The sequence below is a fragment of the Octopus sinensis genome, linkage group LG5 (assembly GCF_006345805.1).
Source record: "Octopus sinensis linkage group LG5, ASM634580v1, whole genome shotgun sequence".
NCBI classification, from domain to species: domain Eukaryota; kingdom Metazoa; phylum Mollusca; class Cephalopoda; order Octopoda; family Octopodidae; genus Octopus; species Octopus sinensis.
Window position 1 is genome coordinate 83501205 of NC_043001.1, and position 17994 is coordinate 83519198.

At 39.0% G+C, this 17994-nt stretch overlaps 1 protein-coding gene across 1 annotated transcript in view; it reads right to left on the reverse strand.

Annotated features, from left to right (window-relative positions):
- Nucleotides 1–6748: 6748 nt before the first annotated feature.
- Nucleotides 6749–17994, reverse strand: part of LOC115211936 (cell cycle control protein 50A) — a 28593-nt gene continuing 17347 nt past the window's right edge. Inside the window, exons 5-8 of the mRNA XM_029780688.2 lie at nucleotides 12893–13003; nucleotides 10788–11009; nucleotides 9893–10058; nucleotides 6749–7750 (exon numbers count right to left, since the gene is read on the reverse strand). Coding sequence (XP_029636548.2) covers nucleotides 7726–7750; nucleotides 9893–10058; nucleotides 10788–11009; nucleotides 12893–13003 — 524 coding nt within the window. The 3' untranslated portion in view covers nucleotides 6749–7725. The remainder of the gene's footprint in view (nucleotides 7751–9892; nucleotides 10059–10787; nucleotides 11010–12892; nucleotides 13004–17994) is intronic.

Below are 17994 nucleotides of genomic sequence, written 5' to 3' on the forward strand. Positions count from 1 at the left end.
GAATCTCTCTCAGAACTATGTTAAGGATATGCATGCATGTGGAGTGCTCAGCCACTTGCATGTCAATTTCACAAGCAAGCTGTTCTGTTAATTGAATCAACTGGAATTTTTGTTGTAACTGATGGAGTGCATGTTGTTTTAACACTCGTTTTTCCATGCTCGCATGGATCGGAATGATCCATACAATTTAGGCAGATTTTCTGTCAAGCCTCACCTATTTCCAAGCAAGGTGATGCTTACTATGCCCAAATATTTTCATTGAAGATTACAAGTGGACACCACCTGCATGACCATCACACACAATGTGTCCAACCCATGTCAGCATGGAAAATGTATGTTAAATGATGATAATAAGCATTAGTGTGGCTGTGGTGATAAGTTACTTCCCAACCAAATGGTTTCAGGTTCAGTCCCGTGTGTGGCACCTTGGGCAAGCATTTGTTATATAGCTTCACACTGACGAAAACCTCTTGAGTTGATTTTGCTGAAGGAAACTGAAAGAAGCTCATTGTATACCCTTATGTTGACATCATGTAATGTTTATAAACAAGCATTGCTGTCACACCAGAGAGGTTTCCAGTCATCCATGGAGAAATATTACCTCACTTGGAAACAGGTGAGGGTTGATTACAAAAATGACAGCTAACCATAGAAAATCTTCCTCAAAATGCTATCTGAGCCATCAAACATGGAAAAGTGGACATTAAATGACAATGACAAAAAGAAAGGCTTCTTTCAGTTTCCACCTATCAAATCATATTCAAAGCTTTGGTTGGCTTATTGGTATTTTAGAAGACACTTCTTCAGAAAAACTTGTTCTGTTACTGGGTTTCATAAGAAATACCTGTAGTCTGATTCCTGTTTTTATTAACTAGTCAAGTATCTTAGTCAGAAACATAAGTTGATTCTACATAGAGAACCACCAGCATAGTATCTGTGTCTAGGAAGATTAGCCCTACTTTGAAGTTCAGTTTTCCAAAACATTTGTGCCATTCCCCTCAATCAAGACTAGGGAGCATCCGATTTAAAAATTTGCCCACAATCCATTTTCATCATTAACAAGGTGTGTGGTGGGGTTATAATCAAATGACCAGTAGTATTGTTATCAAATTAACAAATGACCAATAGCACTGTCTTCCGTTTAACTTTGTAAGGTACAACAAGGCATTGAGCAACATGGTTAAGGTTTCGATACTAACTACAAGAACTGTAATGCTTTGCCTCCATGCAATGTGTATCAGTTTGCTTGCTATTTTTCCTTAAGGTCGTGAGAAGTGCAAGCAGCAGATGAAACATAACACTGAGAAATAGTGAAAGGTTACATCAATATAATGATTTGTAATATTTATTTCACATGGTTCCTGTTCACTCATTGGTGCCAAGATGTGTTGTAGCCTTTACCTTTCCCTTGGATAACATCAGTGGTGTAAAGATGGGAGGTTGGTATGCTTTGGCAACTGCTGGTCTCCCATAAAACAACCTTGCCCAGACTTGTGCCTCGGAAGGGAACTTTTTAGGTGCAATCTCATGGTCAGTATAAAGAGACATAACTCAACTTCAATTTCTGCCGGTTCTGCTTATCACCGCCATATTTTGAATGTCCATTTTTCCATGAGTTCACAACTCGAGGCAGTTTTCAAGTAAGGTAATATTGGAAATGAATGACAATAACACTTATTTACAACTAAGATGCAATGTCAAGACAAGGACAAACATATATGTACGACAGGCTTCTTTCTTTACATTATTTACATTCGACGGATATTTGTCCTCATCTTGTTTGTTGTTAACACAACGTTTCGCCTTCTTCAGGTGTCTTGGGGGAATTTCGAACCTGGGTTCTCATTCCTAAGGTATTCTTCAATGGACGTAGAAGGGACATAACTCAACTTCAATTCCTGCCAACGGGCATATGGTGTAGTGGTTAAGAGCGCTGGGTACTAACCCCAAGATTCTGAGTTCGATTCCAAGCAGAGACCTGAACAGTAGTAATAATAATAATAATAATAATAATAATAATAATAACATCGAAAAATACCTTAGGAATGAGAACCCAGGTTCGAAATTTCCCCAAGACACCTGAAGAAGGCTTGGAAGGTATATCAGCTGAAACGTGAACAACAAACAAGATGACAAATATCCGTCGAATGTAAATAATTTAAATAATGTACATAATTCATCGTCTCATAAATATAGAACTGTAGGCTTCTTTCTTGTTACTAAGTCTACTTACAAGACTGGTCAGCCTGGAGTTAAAGTAGAAAACAATAGCCCAAGGTATTACACACAAGGAGACTGAACCTGAAACCATGTGTGACCAAGAAGAAAGCTTCTTAGCCTCACAGCTACCCTTGCACAATTGATAGAATCAGTATCATTTAACACTAGAAGTACCAACATTTCTTACTTCTTGCAAGGACCATAGTGGTCGTTTTTGACCGATATTGAAAATCTTTATTTAATATAATTTATTTTAAATGTAAGCTAATGCAGTGAATAAAGGATTCGAAAAATTTATTTATGTTCAAAAATATATACACACACACACATATATATGAAATGGGTTCAAAAATATATACACACACATATGTATGAAATGGTGCTCATGATTGTGCATTCAGTAGTCGTAGTAATTAAAAAGTAGAAAGCAAAAGCGGTCATACACGACTGCTTGGTACTTCTAGTGTTAAGTTATAAAAATAAAGAAAACTTCTATCGTTGTATTTCGGAATGGTCATTTTGCCAGTTTAGCCAATAAAAACATGCGCACTATATTGGTGTTACTTTGCTTCAGTGTTATTTATTTTTTACATTGAACTTAATCTTATTTCGAATGTAATTAAACAGAAGATACAAATATTACAGGCATTTCCCCCCACGCAAACACTAACTAAACATAGACGCACATAGAGATATACGCATGCACAAATGAAGACACATACAATAGAAATACAAAATGGCTGACAGTTAGTAAGGAGAGACACAAAGAAGAAAGCAAAGGACCACTGATGCGGTCACAGGAGTGTGACAAAAGAACTCTGGCCGTAATAAGATTAAGTTTAATGTAAAAAATAAATAACACTGAAGCAAAGTAACACCAAATATATAGTGCGTGTGTTTTTATTGGCTAAACTGGCAAAATGACCATTCCGAAATACAACAATATCTGTTTCAACACAAGATTTTACATTAAAAAAATCATGCACAACAAATATATAAACGTAACAAAGAAAACTTCAAAATTTAACAATATTTAATTATCCAAGAAATAAATACAATAAAATATTTTAAAGGAAAAAAAAAAAACATAATTTGAGAAAACTTCCGCCACCAATGACAAAAACTAAGAAATGTCAACCATCTTCAAGGTTGGCAACACTATAAACCAAACACCAAGAAGTATCATGGTTGACTGAATCGATACCCACTAAAGTCGACCTCCACTGTCATATTTCAGAATTCAAACAACACAGATGCTCATCCAACTTCAAGACAATAGCACAGTAATGCAGGGTGCGGCAGAGAGGACAGACGTTTTGAAATGGCTATTACTCAGCCCCAGACGGAGGGACATATGTCCGACAGGTACCATTCAGTCCATGGTGCTGTGGTTGATAGAGCATAACGAATCTGTCACAGCAGTTTAGCGTGAGTTTCAACACCACTTCAACATTTACCAAGCTGTTCTCATTCGTAACACAATCTTATGTTGAGTGAATGCACTTAGTACATAAGGTACATTAATGAATAGGAGACCGGTGGGGGCCCCATGAATGGTATGGACCCCAGAATGCATCAATGAAAACAGACACTACATGATGGATGTTGTTTTCCACACTTGATTTTGACAAATGCTAATTCAATATGGACACACTGATGTCGATAAAAATTTGTTTGCAGCTAAAATTATTGATTTTGTGAATTTTTCAAAAACGTCCGTCTACTCTGCCCCACCCTGTACTTTTGAGTCTGTTGTATAGGCTTATGGGACCCAGGGTGGCGGGATGCAGTAAACTAAAGACCTGCCCCAGGAACTGTGGAATGTTTTGCTTTTTAAATATGTATGAAGAGGAGATTAGGTGGGTTCTTAAAATACAAATAATGGTTTATAACCTAGTCTGGAAGAATGGAAGGCAAAATTGAAGCCCCCACCCCATTATGCTTGAGTTCAAAAATCCTACTAAAAGGTGTAATAATACTGTAAGACATCTTAACTTTAGCTCTACTAGTGTTTTTAATTCACCGATGTGATGTTGCTTCCTAATGGAACAACATATTGGCTGAAGCTATCCATTATTACTTTGTTACAAACGTATCGAGACCTGGGAGACTAAGTTTCCACCATCCTTCCAAGAACAGATCATCATCATCATCAACATCCGTTTTCCATACTGGCATAGGCTGGATGGCTTGACAGGATCCTGTGAGCCACAGGGCCATGTTAAACACTAATCTCAGTTATAACTTGGTTTCTATAACTGAATGCCCTTCCTAACACCAACCACTTTATAGTATGTACTGACTGCTTTTTTTTTTTATTTTGTCACCAGCACTAACTACAAACTAAAGCAGTGCATTGGAAAATAATGTAAAGTACTTGTTTCTTCAATATTCTTTAAACCAGAACTTTCGGTGATATCAAGGCAACAAGTAGGATTAACCTTTTAGCTTTTAAACTGGCCATATCCGGCCAAAATATTTTACCTGCTTTAGGTTCAAACAGGCCAGATCTTGCCTATCACACCTACCCTACAATGTCATTCTGAAAATAAACAGTTATAACATCAAAATCTCAAAAATACAAGATAATCTAGGATTAATTTCAAGTAATGTAAGTAAATAAGCATTTCATTCAATAGAATAATCTAAATGCTAAAGGGTTAAGAGAAAGATAATCATGTAAGACCATTTGTTTACTCTGTTCTGTTCCATTATATTACGTGGTTGAGAAAAAACACTACCTTAGAAATAAGACTATCACAGGCTAATCCCACTCTCACCAAGAAGATTCCTTGTACCAGTTATATATCCTATGCCAATCCCTCAGAAATTGAAATGATGTAGAATTTAGTGTTCTTTCTATAAAATGAGACACCCGTGTGAGTCTTGTGAACCTGCAAACTGCAAGATGATTGTCAAATCATTTTTAGACTTATCTGCTTGCAGTGGATGGATAGGTGGGAATCAGAGTTAGATCTGTGTCGAATGAGATGGATGGAATGACACGAAGAGAAGAAATATAACAGTCGTTATCTGTTTCACAAGAGAGAATTACAGTGATATGGCTGAAGTGGAATTAGAGGGAAAAGTCAAGATGTTTTAATATGTCTGGTCTATATAGACATAATCATCAGTGACGTAGATAGGCATCAGCAATAAATACAAGGGTGACAGGGAATAACTTTGTCCATCATATTTGTAACAACACATTCAACAAGATCAATCAACTCCAGTGGGGCTGATCTATAAACTTCATAACGATTCAAATGAAATTTCTTTTTTTTTTTATTTCTTAACCCATTAAGGCATAGTGTTCCCCCAAACAGATCAGTCAGAAAAATTATACATAACAAAACATTTATCGATTATAATTAATTGTTAAATGAAAATTAAACTTATGCATAAATGGGTTAAAAAAGTAAAAGAAACAAAGATGAAAAAAAAAAAAAAAAAAAAAAAAGATCAGAGGGAGAGAACATTTGTGTTTCTAGCAGTGGCCCTTACTTTATGAATATGTTCCAGGCACTGTTAATCATTAGAGAAGAAGAGTCGAGATTAAAACATCAGTCAGTATTCTCTTCAAAACACATTTTTTAAATCCATTTGTAGAGCACTTGGTTTTCTGGAGGAAAGGGGGGGGGGGGTTCTCTCCAGACTCAGATGAGCACTGGTTTCTTTCTATTAATGCCAGTGTTTTAACTTTGTTGTTTTAGCAACAAACGTTAACAGCTTTCTGTAGCTACTGAAACGCAAGAGCCACCTCACACTATATAATGGTGGGAACAAATGGAGAGAGGAGATGAGAGAGAGAGAAAAATAGACATTATATCAGATATATTTACAATTCATTAAGCAGAAAATATTATCGAATATATTTATACTGTATACACACACATATACACATGCATACATATATACACATATACATACACATACAGATATATATATATATATATATATATATTATATATATATATATACATACATACACACACATACATAAGCTTTTAGCAACTGTATATATATATATATACATACATACATAAGCTTTTAGCAACTGTATAAGCATCCATAGACACAAAGCATTGATATGGTTTAGGAGCAGAAGCTGTTTCAGATTAACCATAATCCTTTCACAAACTACAGAGGATCATCGAGTTATGTAATGTAACTAACTCTGAACTAAGACACCAGTGTATTACTTCAGGTAACAAGTCCCTGTCTGCCTTCTGATAACCAGGTAGAGCAGGACAATGTAGCATTATAGTTTATTTCTTTAGTAATCAAACTGCCAAGAGAGAGGTTTGTTCTATATCACAGCATGAACTAGCTCCTTCATTATGGACATTATTTCTAACTACCAAAACAGTATTTTCTTCACTAATATCCGCTGTACATATGTATGAGTTTATGCGTAAATATACAGATGTGGAGACACACATATTGCTGTATATGCATTTACAACTGTGTGTATGTACGTTTATTAAAAAATTACTGATGACTCAACCATTTTGTTACCATATATCTGCTGAAATGCACTGCCTCTGTTTCATATTTTGAAAATAATCAAGAATTAAAATGAGTGACATTATTAAGCTGTTGTTTGTAATATAAATTTACATGAAATTTTAAAAGAAAGTTTTAATTTAGATCGTTTTAAAACAAGGAATTCAGATCATAGAACCAAGAGTGGTTTCTGGTCGGATGGCATCAAAAGGGTTAATAGAAACCCAGTGTTTGTGCACACAAGTGCAAGTATGTGTGCACTGATTTGTGAATGTGTGCACATATATTGAAGCAGGGGTTCAAAACATAATAAAGCTTTAAAGTAAAATTACAACTTGTGGAAGAGGATCTTATAAAGGGAGAGCACAGTAAACTGGGGATGGGACCATATGTCTTGAAGGCAGGATTTCAGAGACCAACAAAAGGGAGAGAAACCGTATGTGTGTATATAAAGATATAACTGTGTAGGTTTATAAATCCTTTGTTCTTGCTATATATCACAAAGATGGAGTTAAAAATGGCTTTAATTTACATCAATTTTATTGGAATGCTTCAACTGTTACCTGTGGTATCAATATGTTAGTGAGTATGCATGTATATTTATATATGTGTGTATTTCACCTTTGTGTGTGTGTATATATATATATATGTAAAGAGAGAGAGAGAGCACAGATTACACAAATATATCTGCTTACATACCTTGTATATGTATAAATAAATATTCCATTCATTACTGTATTTAGTATTTACACAAACATTATCAACAGAAACATGTGCATGTGTGTATATGTATATTTCGCCATATATGAATATACTTTACACACAAACTACATATACATATATATGTGTGTGTGTGTGTATATATATATATAAAACAGTGTATGTTTTATAAAATATTAAGGTTTACAAAGGAAAAGAAGTTCACAGTACATGAAATGCCAGTCACCCAGTGGAACAGGTGGCTGGCAGATTGGTCAGCTCTTCTGGTCAATATGTAACTCATCGCAGGTTCAATTCTTGAGATCTACAAGGGAAAAAAAAAAAAAAAAGGAAATTTTAAAAGAGATATCATATACACTGTGTCCTGAAATTGCCTTCTACCACATATCTTAAAGGTCCATTTTTACAGCTTATCATTATCATCCAACATCCGTTTTCTAAGCTGCCATGGGTTGGATGGTTTGGCAGGGGCTTTTTGAGGAAGAAAACCAAACTACGCTTCACTGTCTGTTTTTAAAAAATGCTACCAGTTTTTTAAACCTTTCCTACACCTCCCACCCTCACTTCTAAAATGTGAGTAGTCACATAGCCTCTCTACAGCATGAAACCTGTTCTGCGCAAGCCCTTTCTCTCATACTCTACCTCTCCCTACTTCTTATTCCTTGAGCATAAACTTAAGTTGCCCTACCCACTTAAGGTTAGCAGTCTTGCAAGCATTACTGACATCCTCAACAGTGCTAGAATCATGAAAAATGCACCCTGCATGTGCTGCAAAGTGGTTGGTGCTAAGAAGGGCATTCTGCCACAGAATCCACGCCACAGAAGACATTAGTGCATGATGCAGTCCTTGAGCCCATCAAATCCTGTCAAACTGTTCAACCCATGCCAGGGCGGAACAAGGGACATCAAATGATGATTATGAGATGATATTAGATATTAAACCTCTCAACACCAGATACTGTGCCTCCACTCAGTCAAGGAGTCTTGTCATGCAAGGACTACAAAAAAAAAAAAAAAAAGCACCCAAGTACACGCTATAAAGTGGTTGTCATCAGAAAAGGACATCCAGTTTTAGAAATCATGCCAAAGTAGACATTGAAGCTCAATGCAGTCCTCTGAACCATCCAATCCATGCCAGCGTAGAACATCAGCATCATTTAACCTCTGTTTTCCATGTTGCCATGGGTTGGACAGTTTGACCAGAGCTGGTAAAGGCTCTATCATCTGCTCTGGCACAATTTCTGGCATAATTGAAACCACAACCTTATGATCATGAGTCTAATACCCTAACCATTAAGCCACATGCCTCCACAAAAAAAAAAAAAAAGGGTTACATAACAAACAAACAAAACAAGGGTTAAATAAGAAAAAAAATACCATGGAGACACACACACAAAACACATCAATGCTAGATATGTATGGAAAACAAAACGTTTTGGTGTTACTGATTTAATGCTCACTTCCCATAAGGCACTTACGCTTGTCTCTTTCTCTCCCTCTTTCCTTCTGTTTATGCATGCGAGCTTCTTCTTGTCTTGAGACAGCATTCACCCAGGGTGGGTTGAGCTGGCTTCAGTCATCGTCAATGCTGCATCTCTCACAAACGCTGACCAGACCTGGCGATTTGAGGCTAACAACCACATGATCTCCAACCACTCCTTATTCCAGTGGTGAACACCATAGATATTGGGGCCTAGGTTGGGTTACAGATCAGCCTTGACTGTCATCAGCCAGGTTTTTCGTTGTCCACCACATCGCTTTTGCCAACCCTGAAGGGAAGCTGGGTCAATTGCTTCATGGAAGAATTCTCCTGGTTGACGACGGAGGGCATGACCCAGCCAACGCAGACGTCTCGTTAGGATGACTTTTCGGAGGGAGGTGATTTTGCACTGGTGTCGCACCGAATTGTTGGAGACAAAGTGATGCCATCGGACACAAAGGATGCGGCGTGTGAGCATCTAGTTATGGTGGTATATGTGTATGATGTTTTTCTCTTTCTGCCTCACTCACTTTATCTGTATGTGTACATTTCAGTGCGGGTGTGTGTACACCAAAACGTAGTTGCTTAAAGAGATCCAAAGTCCAATCAGCCGTGCCAGATCGTCAGGTGGCAAGCTGGCAGAATCGTTAGCACGCCGGGCGAAATGCGTAGCCGTATTTCGTCTGCCGTTACGTTCTGAGTTCAAATTCCGCCGGGGTCGACTTTGCCTTTCATCCTTTCGGGGTCGATTAAATAAGTACCAGTTATGCACTGGGGTCGATATAATCGACTTAATCCGTTTGTCTGTCCTTGTTTGTCCTCTCTGTGTTTGGCCCCTTGTGGGTAGTAAAGAAATAAGTGTCTAAACGGCTGCAGCCAATCATTTCATTCTGAAGACAAACACACACATACACAAAAGCACAAATATGCACACAAATACACAAGCCAATGCAAGAGAACACTTACCTCTTTCCACATCTGAAACGAATGAAAAACAGAACGATTCCTAGGAGGATACAGATGCAGCCAACAACCAGGTAAGTGATGCCCAGAAAAGGATTCTTGCCTCCCAGCCATGACATTGTAGTCAACACAATACGTTTGGTGCCACCGAAACTGGTCACAGGATAATCTGGGAGTCACTGGTTAAAGAAATCAACAAAACAAAACAACACAAAAAACACAGTTTCCTGTATGTGCATCTCAATTTTAGAGAATGTATATGTGTGTGTATATACGGCCCATGTTTTGCTTCATGGCAGTGAAACATGGGCTGTGACTGCTGAAGACATGCAAAGGTTCAAAAGAAATGAAGCTAGCATGATCCACTGGATGTGTAATGTCAGTGTGCACATGTGACAGAGTGTAAGCGCCCGGAGAGAAACTTGGACATAAGAGGTATTTGATGTGACATGCAAAAGGAATTAGCTGTCTTTTGGCTGCTATTTCTAAATTTTATGTATGTGGTGAAGCAACTTGTTGCTAAACCCTTAATTATATTTAATTATATATATATATATATATATATATATATATACACATACATCCATCCACACACACACACACATATATATAACCTGTGTCAATGGGTATAAGTATGTGCTGTTCTTGTGGGTGTCTTTTATTCATTTCAGTCATTAGATTGTGATCATGCTGGAGCACTGCCTTAAGGAAATTTTAGTCAAATCATCCCCAATACTTTTTTTCTTTTTTTTAAAACATGGTACTTACTCAGTCTGGTTGCTATATTTAGAAGGACAAAATACCCACATATAGGCTCCTTCATTGATTTGCATGAGAGAGTTGAAGAAAAAAAAATGTCATGATAATCAAAGAATTACAAACATAAAAACAAGGATACTGTAGTTGATTGTTACCCAATATCTACCAGCCGGTAGATTATCCGAAAATATACCAGTATGGTTAATACGGCGGTGAAGTTTACGGAATGTTGGTAACGCTGCAGTGCGCATCCACACAATTAGATCTTCATTGTGGTAGCCATTATCATCATCTGTGTTGTTTGGATCAAGGTCCCAGATGCTCTTCTGCCAATAGGGAGGCTTAACATACTGTGAGTTCACTTGAATTGAAAGACGATTTCACATTTAAATAGCTTATCAGATTTACATAGTTTGACTTTCTATCAATATCATATTACACGGTCAGTCCAAAATTACTTGTAATTTAATCAAGTTTATCTCCTTCAAAATAGCCCCTTCAACTCTTAACACCCACACCAAATGATTTCCTGGTTTTGTTTTAATGCATTTAATTTACTCTCAAATATTAGAAGAATTAATTTTAGCAGAGAGTCACAATAATTATAATAACAGTAAATAATATCTAATAACAATAAATGATTCAAATTTTGGCACAAGGCCAGGAAGGGTTGAGGAGGGTCAGCTGATTACATCAACCCCGGAACTTGGCAAGTATTTTATTTTATCAACTCCAAAAAGGATGAAGGGCAAAGTTGATCTCAGCAGGATTTAACCTCAGAAAGTACAAAGCTGGAAGAAATGCTGCTGAGAGTTTTGTTCAATGCAGTATTGGTTCTACCAGCCTCCAAGCTTTCAAATAATTATAATTTCTTTCTACATTAGGCACAAGGCCTGAAATTTGGGGGGAAGAGACTAGTCAACTACATTGACCCCACTGTGTGCAGCTGGTACTTATTTCATCAACCCAAAAGGGTGAAAGGCAAAGTCGACCTCAGCAGCATTTGAACTCAAAACAGAAAGATGAACGAAATGTTGCTAAGCCTTTTGTCTGGCATGCTAACAATTCTGCCAGCTCACTGCCTTAAATAATAATTTATTTCTTTATTGCTCAGAGGGGGCTAAACATAGAGGGGACAAACAAGGCGATTAAGTCAATTACATTGACCCCAGTGATTAACTGGTACTTATTTAATTGACCTCAAAAGGATGAAAGGCAAAGTTGACCTCGGCGGAATTTGAACTCAGAACGTAACGGCAGATGAAATACCGCTAAGCATTTCGCCCTGCGTGCTAATGTTTCTGCCAGCTCGCCTAAATAATAACAATATTCCCTTCTATTACAGGCACAAGAATTGAAATTTTGTGGGAAGAGGGCCAGTCAATTACATCAATGCCAGTGCTCAACTGGTACTTATTTCATTAACCCCAAAAGAATGAAAGGCAAAGTCAACCTCAACAGAATTTGAACTCAGAACATTAAGAAAGACGAAATGCCACAGTGCATTTCACTCAGCATGCTAACAATTCTGCCAGTTCATCACCTTTATAAATTTCAAATTTTGGCACAAGACCAGCAATTTCAGAGCAGTGGGGGAGTCAATTACATCGACATCAGTGTGCAACTGGTACTTACGTCATCAACTGGTTGGCATTTGAACTCAAAACATAAAGATGGATGAAATGCTGCTAAGCATTTTGTACAGCATGCTAAAGGCTCTGCCAACTCACTGCCTTAAATAATAATAATAATAATAATAATAATCCTTTCAACTAAAGGCACAAGGCCTGAAATTTCAGGGGAGGGGACAAGTCGATTACATCAACCCCAGTGTTTTACTTAATTTATCAACCCCAAAAGGATGAAAGTCAAAGTCGATCTCAGCAGAATTTGAACTCAGAATGCAAAGACAGGCAAAAATGTCACTAAGCATTTTGCCCGGCATGCTAACAATTCTGCCAACTCACCGCTTTAATAATAATCCTTTCTACTATAGGCACAAGGCCTGAAATTTGTGGGAGGGGGATAGTCAATTACATCAACCCCAGTGTTTCACTTGTACTTAATTTATCAACCCCAAATGGATGAAAAGCAAAGTCGACCTTGGCGGAATTTGAACTCAGAACGTAAAGACAGACAAAATGCAGTTATGCATTTTGCCTGGCATACTAACAATTATAATTACAAACAACACAGAAGAAAAAAATAAACAAGAAACACAGAAGAAAATATAAGTGTCTTTACATGGCTGTGATGGGTTACGAAATTTCACTTTCTTATCAGAATCCCAAGCAATCCCAGTCTTGATCAGTGGCACAGTTCTTGATCTGTTCACATAGTCCAATTGGAAAGAATCTGTTAAAATAAAATAGAAAATGTAAACCATTAGTATTTAAGATTTCGCATTGCAAAAAAAAAAAAAAAAAAAAAAAAAACATGAAAAGAAACACAAACATTATTTTGGAAGAGAACAATTGTTTTAACACTTCGCCTACCAACCCTATTTTGTATCATATTTTGTTATGAATTATGCATTTTCTTCCCAACCACATGGTTCCAGATTCAGTACCCACTGCATGGCGCCTTGAGTAAGTGTCTTCTTGGGTTGACCAAAGCCTCATCAGTGGATTTGGTAGGTGGAAACTGAAAGAAGCCCATTGTATGTGTGTGTGTGTGTGTGTGTGTGTGTGTGCTGTGTTTGTTCCCCACCAGCACTTGACAACTGGTTTTGGTGTGTTTATATCCTCATGACTTAGCAGTTCAGCAAAATGGTCCAATAGAATAAGTATCAGGCTTCAAAAAGACAATCATCATCATCATCGTTTAACGTCCACTTTCCATGCTAGCATGGGTTGGACGGTTCAACTGGGGTCTGGCAAGCCCGAAGGCTGCACCAGGCCAGTCAGATCTGGCAGTGTTTCTACAGCTGGATGCCCTTCCTAACGCCAACCACTCCGAGAGTGTAGTGGGTGATTTTATGTGCCACCGACACAGGTGCCAGACGAGGCTGGCAGACGGCCACGCTCGGATGGTGTTTTTTATGTGCCACCGACACAGGTGCCAGACGAGGCTGGCTGACGGCCACGCTCGGATGGTGTTTTCTTATGTGTCACCGACACAGGTGCCAGACGGGGCTGGCGGACGGCCACGCTCGGATGGTGTTTGTTATGTGCCCTCAGCACGGAGGCCAGTCGTTGCGGTACTGGCTACGATCACGTTCGGATGGTTTTCTTATGTGCCACCGGCACTGGTACCACAAGGATACAAATTCCATTGATGTTCATCTATTTTGATTTGGTTCGATTTGATTTGATTTGATTTGATTCGATTCTCACTTGCCTCAACAGGTCTTCACAAGTGTCACAAGAAGGAAGGTATGCACAGGTGGACTGACTACATCCCAGGTAGGGGCCACGGATTATGGCTTCACTAGTCTTGCCGGGTCTTCTCACGCACAGCATACTTCCATAGGTCTCGGTCTCTAGTCATTTCCATGGTGAGACCTAACGTCCAAAGGTCGTGCTTCACCACTTCGTCCCAGGTTTTCCTGGGTCTACCTCTTCCACGGGTTCCCTCAACTGCTAGGGATTGGCACTTTCTCACACACCTATCTTCATCCATTCTCACCACATGACCATACCAGCGCAATCGTCTCTCTTGCACACAACAACTGATGCTTCTTAGGTACAACATTTCTCTCAAGGTACTAACGCTCTGTCGAGTAAGTACACTGACATTACACATCCATCGGAGCATACTGGCTTCGTTCCTCACAAGCTTACGCATGTCCTCAGCAGTCACGGCCCATGTTTCACTGCCATGTAGCATAGCTGTTCGTACACATGCATCATACAGTCTGCCTTTTACTCTGAGCGAGAGGCCTTTAGTCACCAGCAGAGGTAAGAGCTCCCTAAACTTTGCCCAGGCTATTCTTATTCTAGCAGTTACACTTTCAGCGCACCCGCCCCCACTACTGACTTGGTCACCTAGATAGCGGAAGCTATCAACTACTTCTAGTTTTTCCCCCCGGAAAGTGACGGAAGTTGTTTTCTGCAGATTTTCGGAGGTCAATGCTCCAGAGCATCTGCCACATACAAAAACTATCTTCCCAGTTAGCCTACCTTTGACATTGCTGCACCTCTTATGTGTCCATAGCTTACACTGGGTACATCTTATAGAGTTTCTACCTACACCTTTTCTACAGATCGAGCAGGGCCATCTTCCTGAGGATATTTGTGGATTTTTTAACTTTCTACTTATTAGTACTTTGGTTTTAGCTAGGTTGACTCTAAGGCCCCTCGATTCTAAACCCTCCTTCCACACCTGGAACTTCTCCTCCAGTTCTGATAGTGACTCAGCGATTAGAGCGAGGTCGTCAGCATAGAGGAGCTCCCAGGGGCAACCTGTCTTGAATTCCTCCACAATTGCCTGGAGGACTATGATAAATAGGAGGGGGCTGAGTACTGAACCCTGGTGGACCCCAACCTCTACCTTGAATTCTTCTGTGTACATGCTGCCAACTCTAACCTTACTTACGGCATCTCTGTACATGGCTTGCACAGCCCTCACCAGCCATTCATCTATCCCTAGTTTCCTCATTGACCACCAGATGAGGGATCGGGGGACCCTATCAAAGGCTTTCTCCATGTCAACGAAAGCCAGGTACAGGGGCTTATCTTTGGCTAGGTATTTCTCCTGCAGCTGCCTTACCAGGAATATAGCATCAGTGGTGCTTTTCCCTGGGACAAACCCAAACTGCATCTCATCTAAACTAACTCTCTCTCTAATTAGTTGGGCTATGACCTCTCCGTAACCTTCATTACCTGATCCAACAGCTTGATACCTCTGTAATTATTTGTATCCAGGGCATCACCTTTACCTTTGTAGCAGTTGACTAGTATGCTGCTACACCAGTCATTGGGTATGACTCCTTCGTGTATCACCTGGTTGACTATACGGGTGACTAGGATATAGCCGACACTGCCAGATATTTTGAGCATCTCTGCAGTAATTCCTGATGGGCCTGGGGCTTTCCCTGTCTTCATGCTTCTAATTGCCTTAGCTACCACGGAACTATCAACTCGGATAGCTGGTCCCTCTGTTGGGTCAACATTCGGCAGACTCTCTTTATCCCATTCATTTTCTTATTCAGCAACCTTTCATAGTGGCATCTCCAAACCTCTCTCTTTGCATCCTCATTTAGCGCAAGTGAACCATCATCCATGCGAACACACTTCTCTCCTACCACATCACGATTCTCTCTCACACACTGTCTTGCAACACGAAATACCTCAAGTCTTTCATCCTCACGGCTCAGAACATTGGCAAATTTTTTCTTATCCGCTTCCCCTCTGGCTAAATAACCTGTCTCCTAGCTTCCCTTTTGGCTGTCTGATACAATTCCCTGCTACCACCGTTCTTCCAGTCCTTCCAAGCCTGTCTCTTTTGTCTAATAGCCCTGTCAACCACAGTGTTCCACCACCATGTTACTCTGGGTCGAGATGGTACTTTGCTCCATCCACAGATCTGGTCAGTGGCTGTCAGCAGATTGTCCCGTAGGAATCTCCAGTTGTCTTCCACATTAAGTGAAGCTATATCCCCTTCTATTTCGTCAGAGGCTTCGAGTAGTATGTCTCTAAATCTCTGTCCATTTGCAGGATCTTTAAGCTTCCAGACCCTTCTCCTCCAAGCTGGTCTTCTTCTGGGCAACCATTTAGCTCTGATCCTGAAGTCGCTAACTACTAATCTATGTTGGGGAGTACATTCTTCGCCTGGGAAGGTTTTGGCATTTATAATCAGCCCTCTTTCCCTTTTTCTGGCAAGGATGTAGTCAATCTGGCTGGTGTGTCTGCCAGAACGGTAGGTGACTAGGTGAGAGGTGGGTTTCCTGAAGTGGGTATTGCAGACCAATACTGAGGTTGATTCATTCGACCAAAAATTATTCAAGGTAGTGCCCCAGCATGACCACAGTCTTATGACTGAAACAAGTAAAAGATATACATGTTCTAGTTTACTGTATAAACTACTACAATATTTTATAGCATGGGTGTCACCTGTAACTCCTGTGGTACAGAACAAATATTATATTCATTTTGTGCTGTGGGAGTTACCAGTGAAGCACATCCATTTTCAATATTGGAGCAGTCCTCTGGCTCACCAGCTTCTACCAAACCATCCATCCAATCCATGCCAACTTTGAAAATGGGCATTAAATGAAGATCTTTACCTTTTGACTGACAGATTTAAAAAATAAATTTTTGTAACTAAACACTTTCAAACTTTGTATACTGGTAGAATGTGTCACATAAAACATCTTTTACTCTTGGCGTTGTTGAAAAGATTCTGTATTTTGGAAGTTATTTCTTGTTAAAGTTGTTGTATTTCAGTAATTTCAACCAATCAATGATGTGTATTCAGCTGAATAAAATTACTGCCATTGTTTGTCAACAACTTCCAGCAGTGTATATGTCGTTTGTCACTGTTATTTATGACATATTTCATCTCAGTTACGTTTGTATGAATAAACGAGTGTATATGAAGCATGTTTACTTCATTGCACCACCATAATCGTTCGTGCTTCATTTTTCATTTTTTTTCCATAACTCTAACCCTAAAACCCCAACACCTTAACCCTAACCCTAAAACCAGTACAAACACACGAACGATGTCATAAATAACCGCGACAAACGAAATATGCACCGCCGATAGTTGTTATTGACAAACAACAGCAGTAATTTTATTCAGCTGAATACATGTCATTGATTGGTTGAAATTACTGAAATACGACAACTTTAACAAGAAATAACTTCCAAAATACAGAATTTTCTCAACAACGCCAAGAGTAAAAGATGTTTTATATGACACATTCTACTAGTATACAAAGTCTGAAAGTGTTTAGATACAAAAAATTATTTTTTTAAATCTGTCAGTCAAAAGGTAAAGATCCTTAAATAACGAGGATGACAGGGAAGAAAAAGGACACATTAAAGGCGCTCATGCCAGTGACATGTAAAGGAGACCCGGTATATTCTATGAAGTGGGTGGCTTTAAGAAGAATAGGGCAGACTGGAGCCTGATGCAGCCCTCTGGTTTACCAGATCCAGTCAAACCCATACAAGCATGGAAAACAGACACAAAATGATGATAGATACACTATGTCTGAATAAAAGACAGGAGTGTCACACTTGGAACGTTTGATCATAATCAAGGCTGAGCTGGAGGTTAAACAACAATTATAAACATGCATAATATAAAATATAAATATGTGTATATAAAAGGTAGACTCTGTATGTGTGTGTGTGTGTGTGTGTGTACATGAATGCAATTTATGCACGTCCACCAATTAG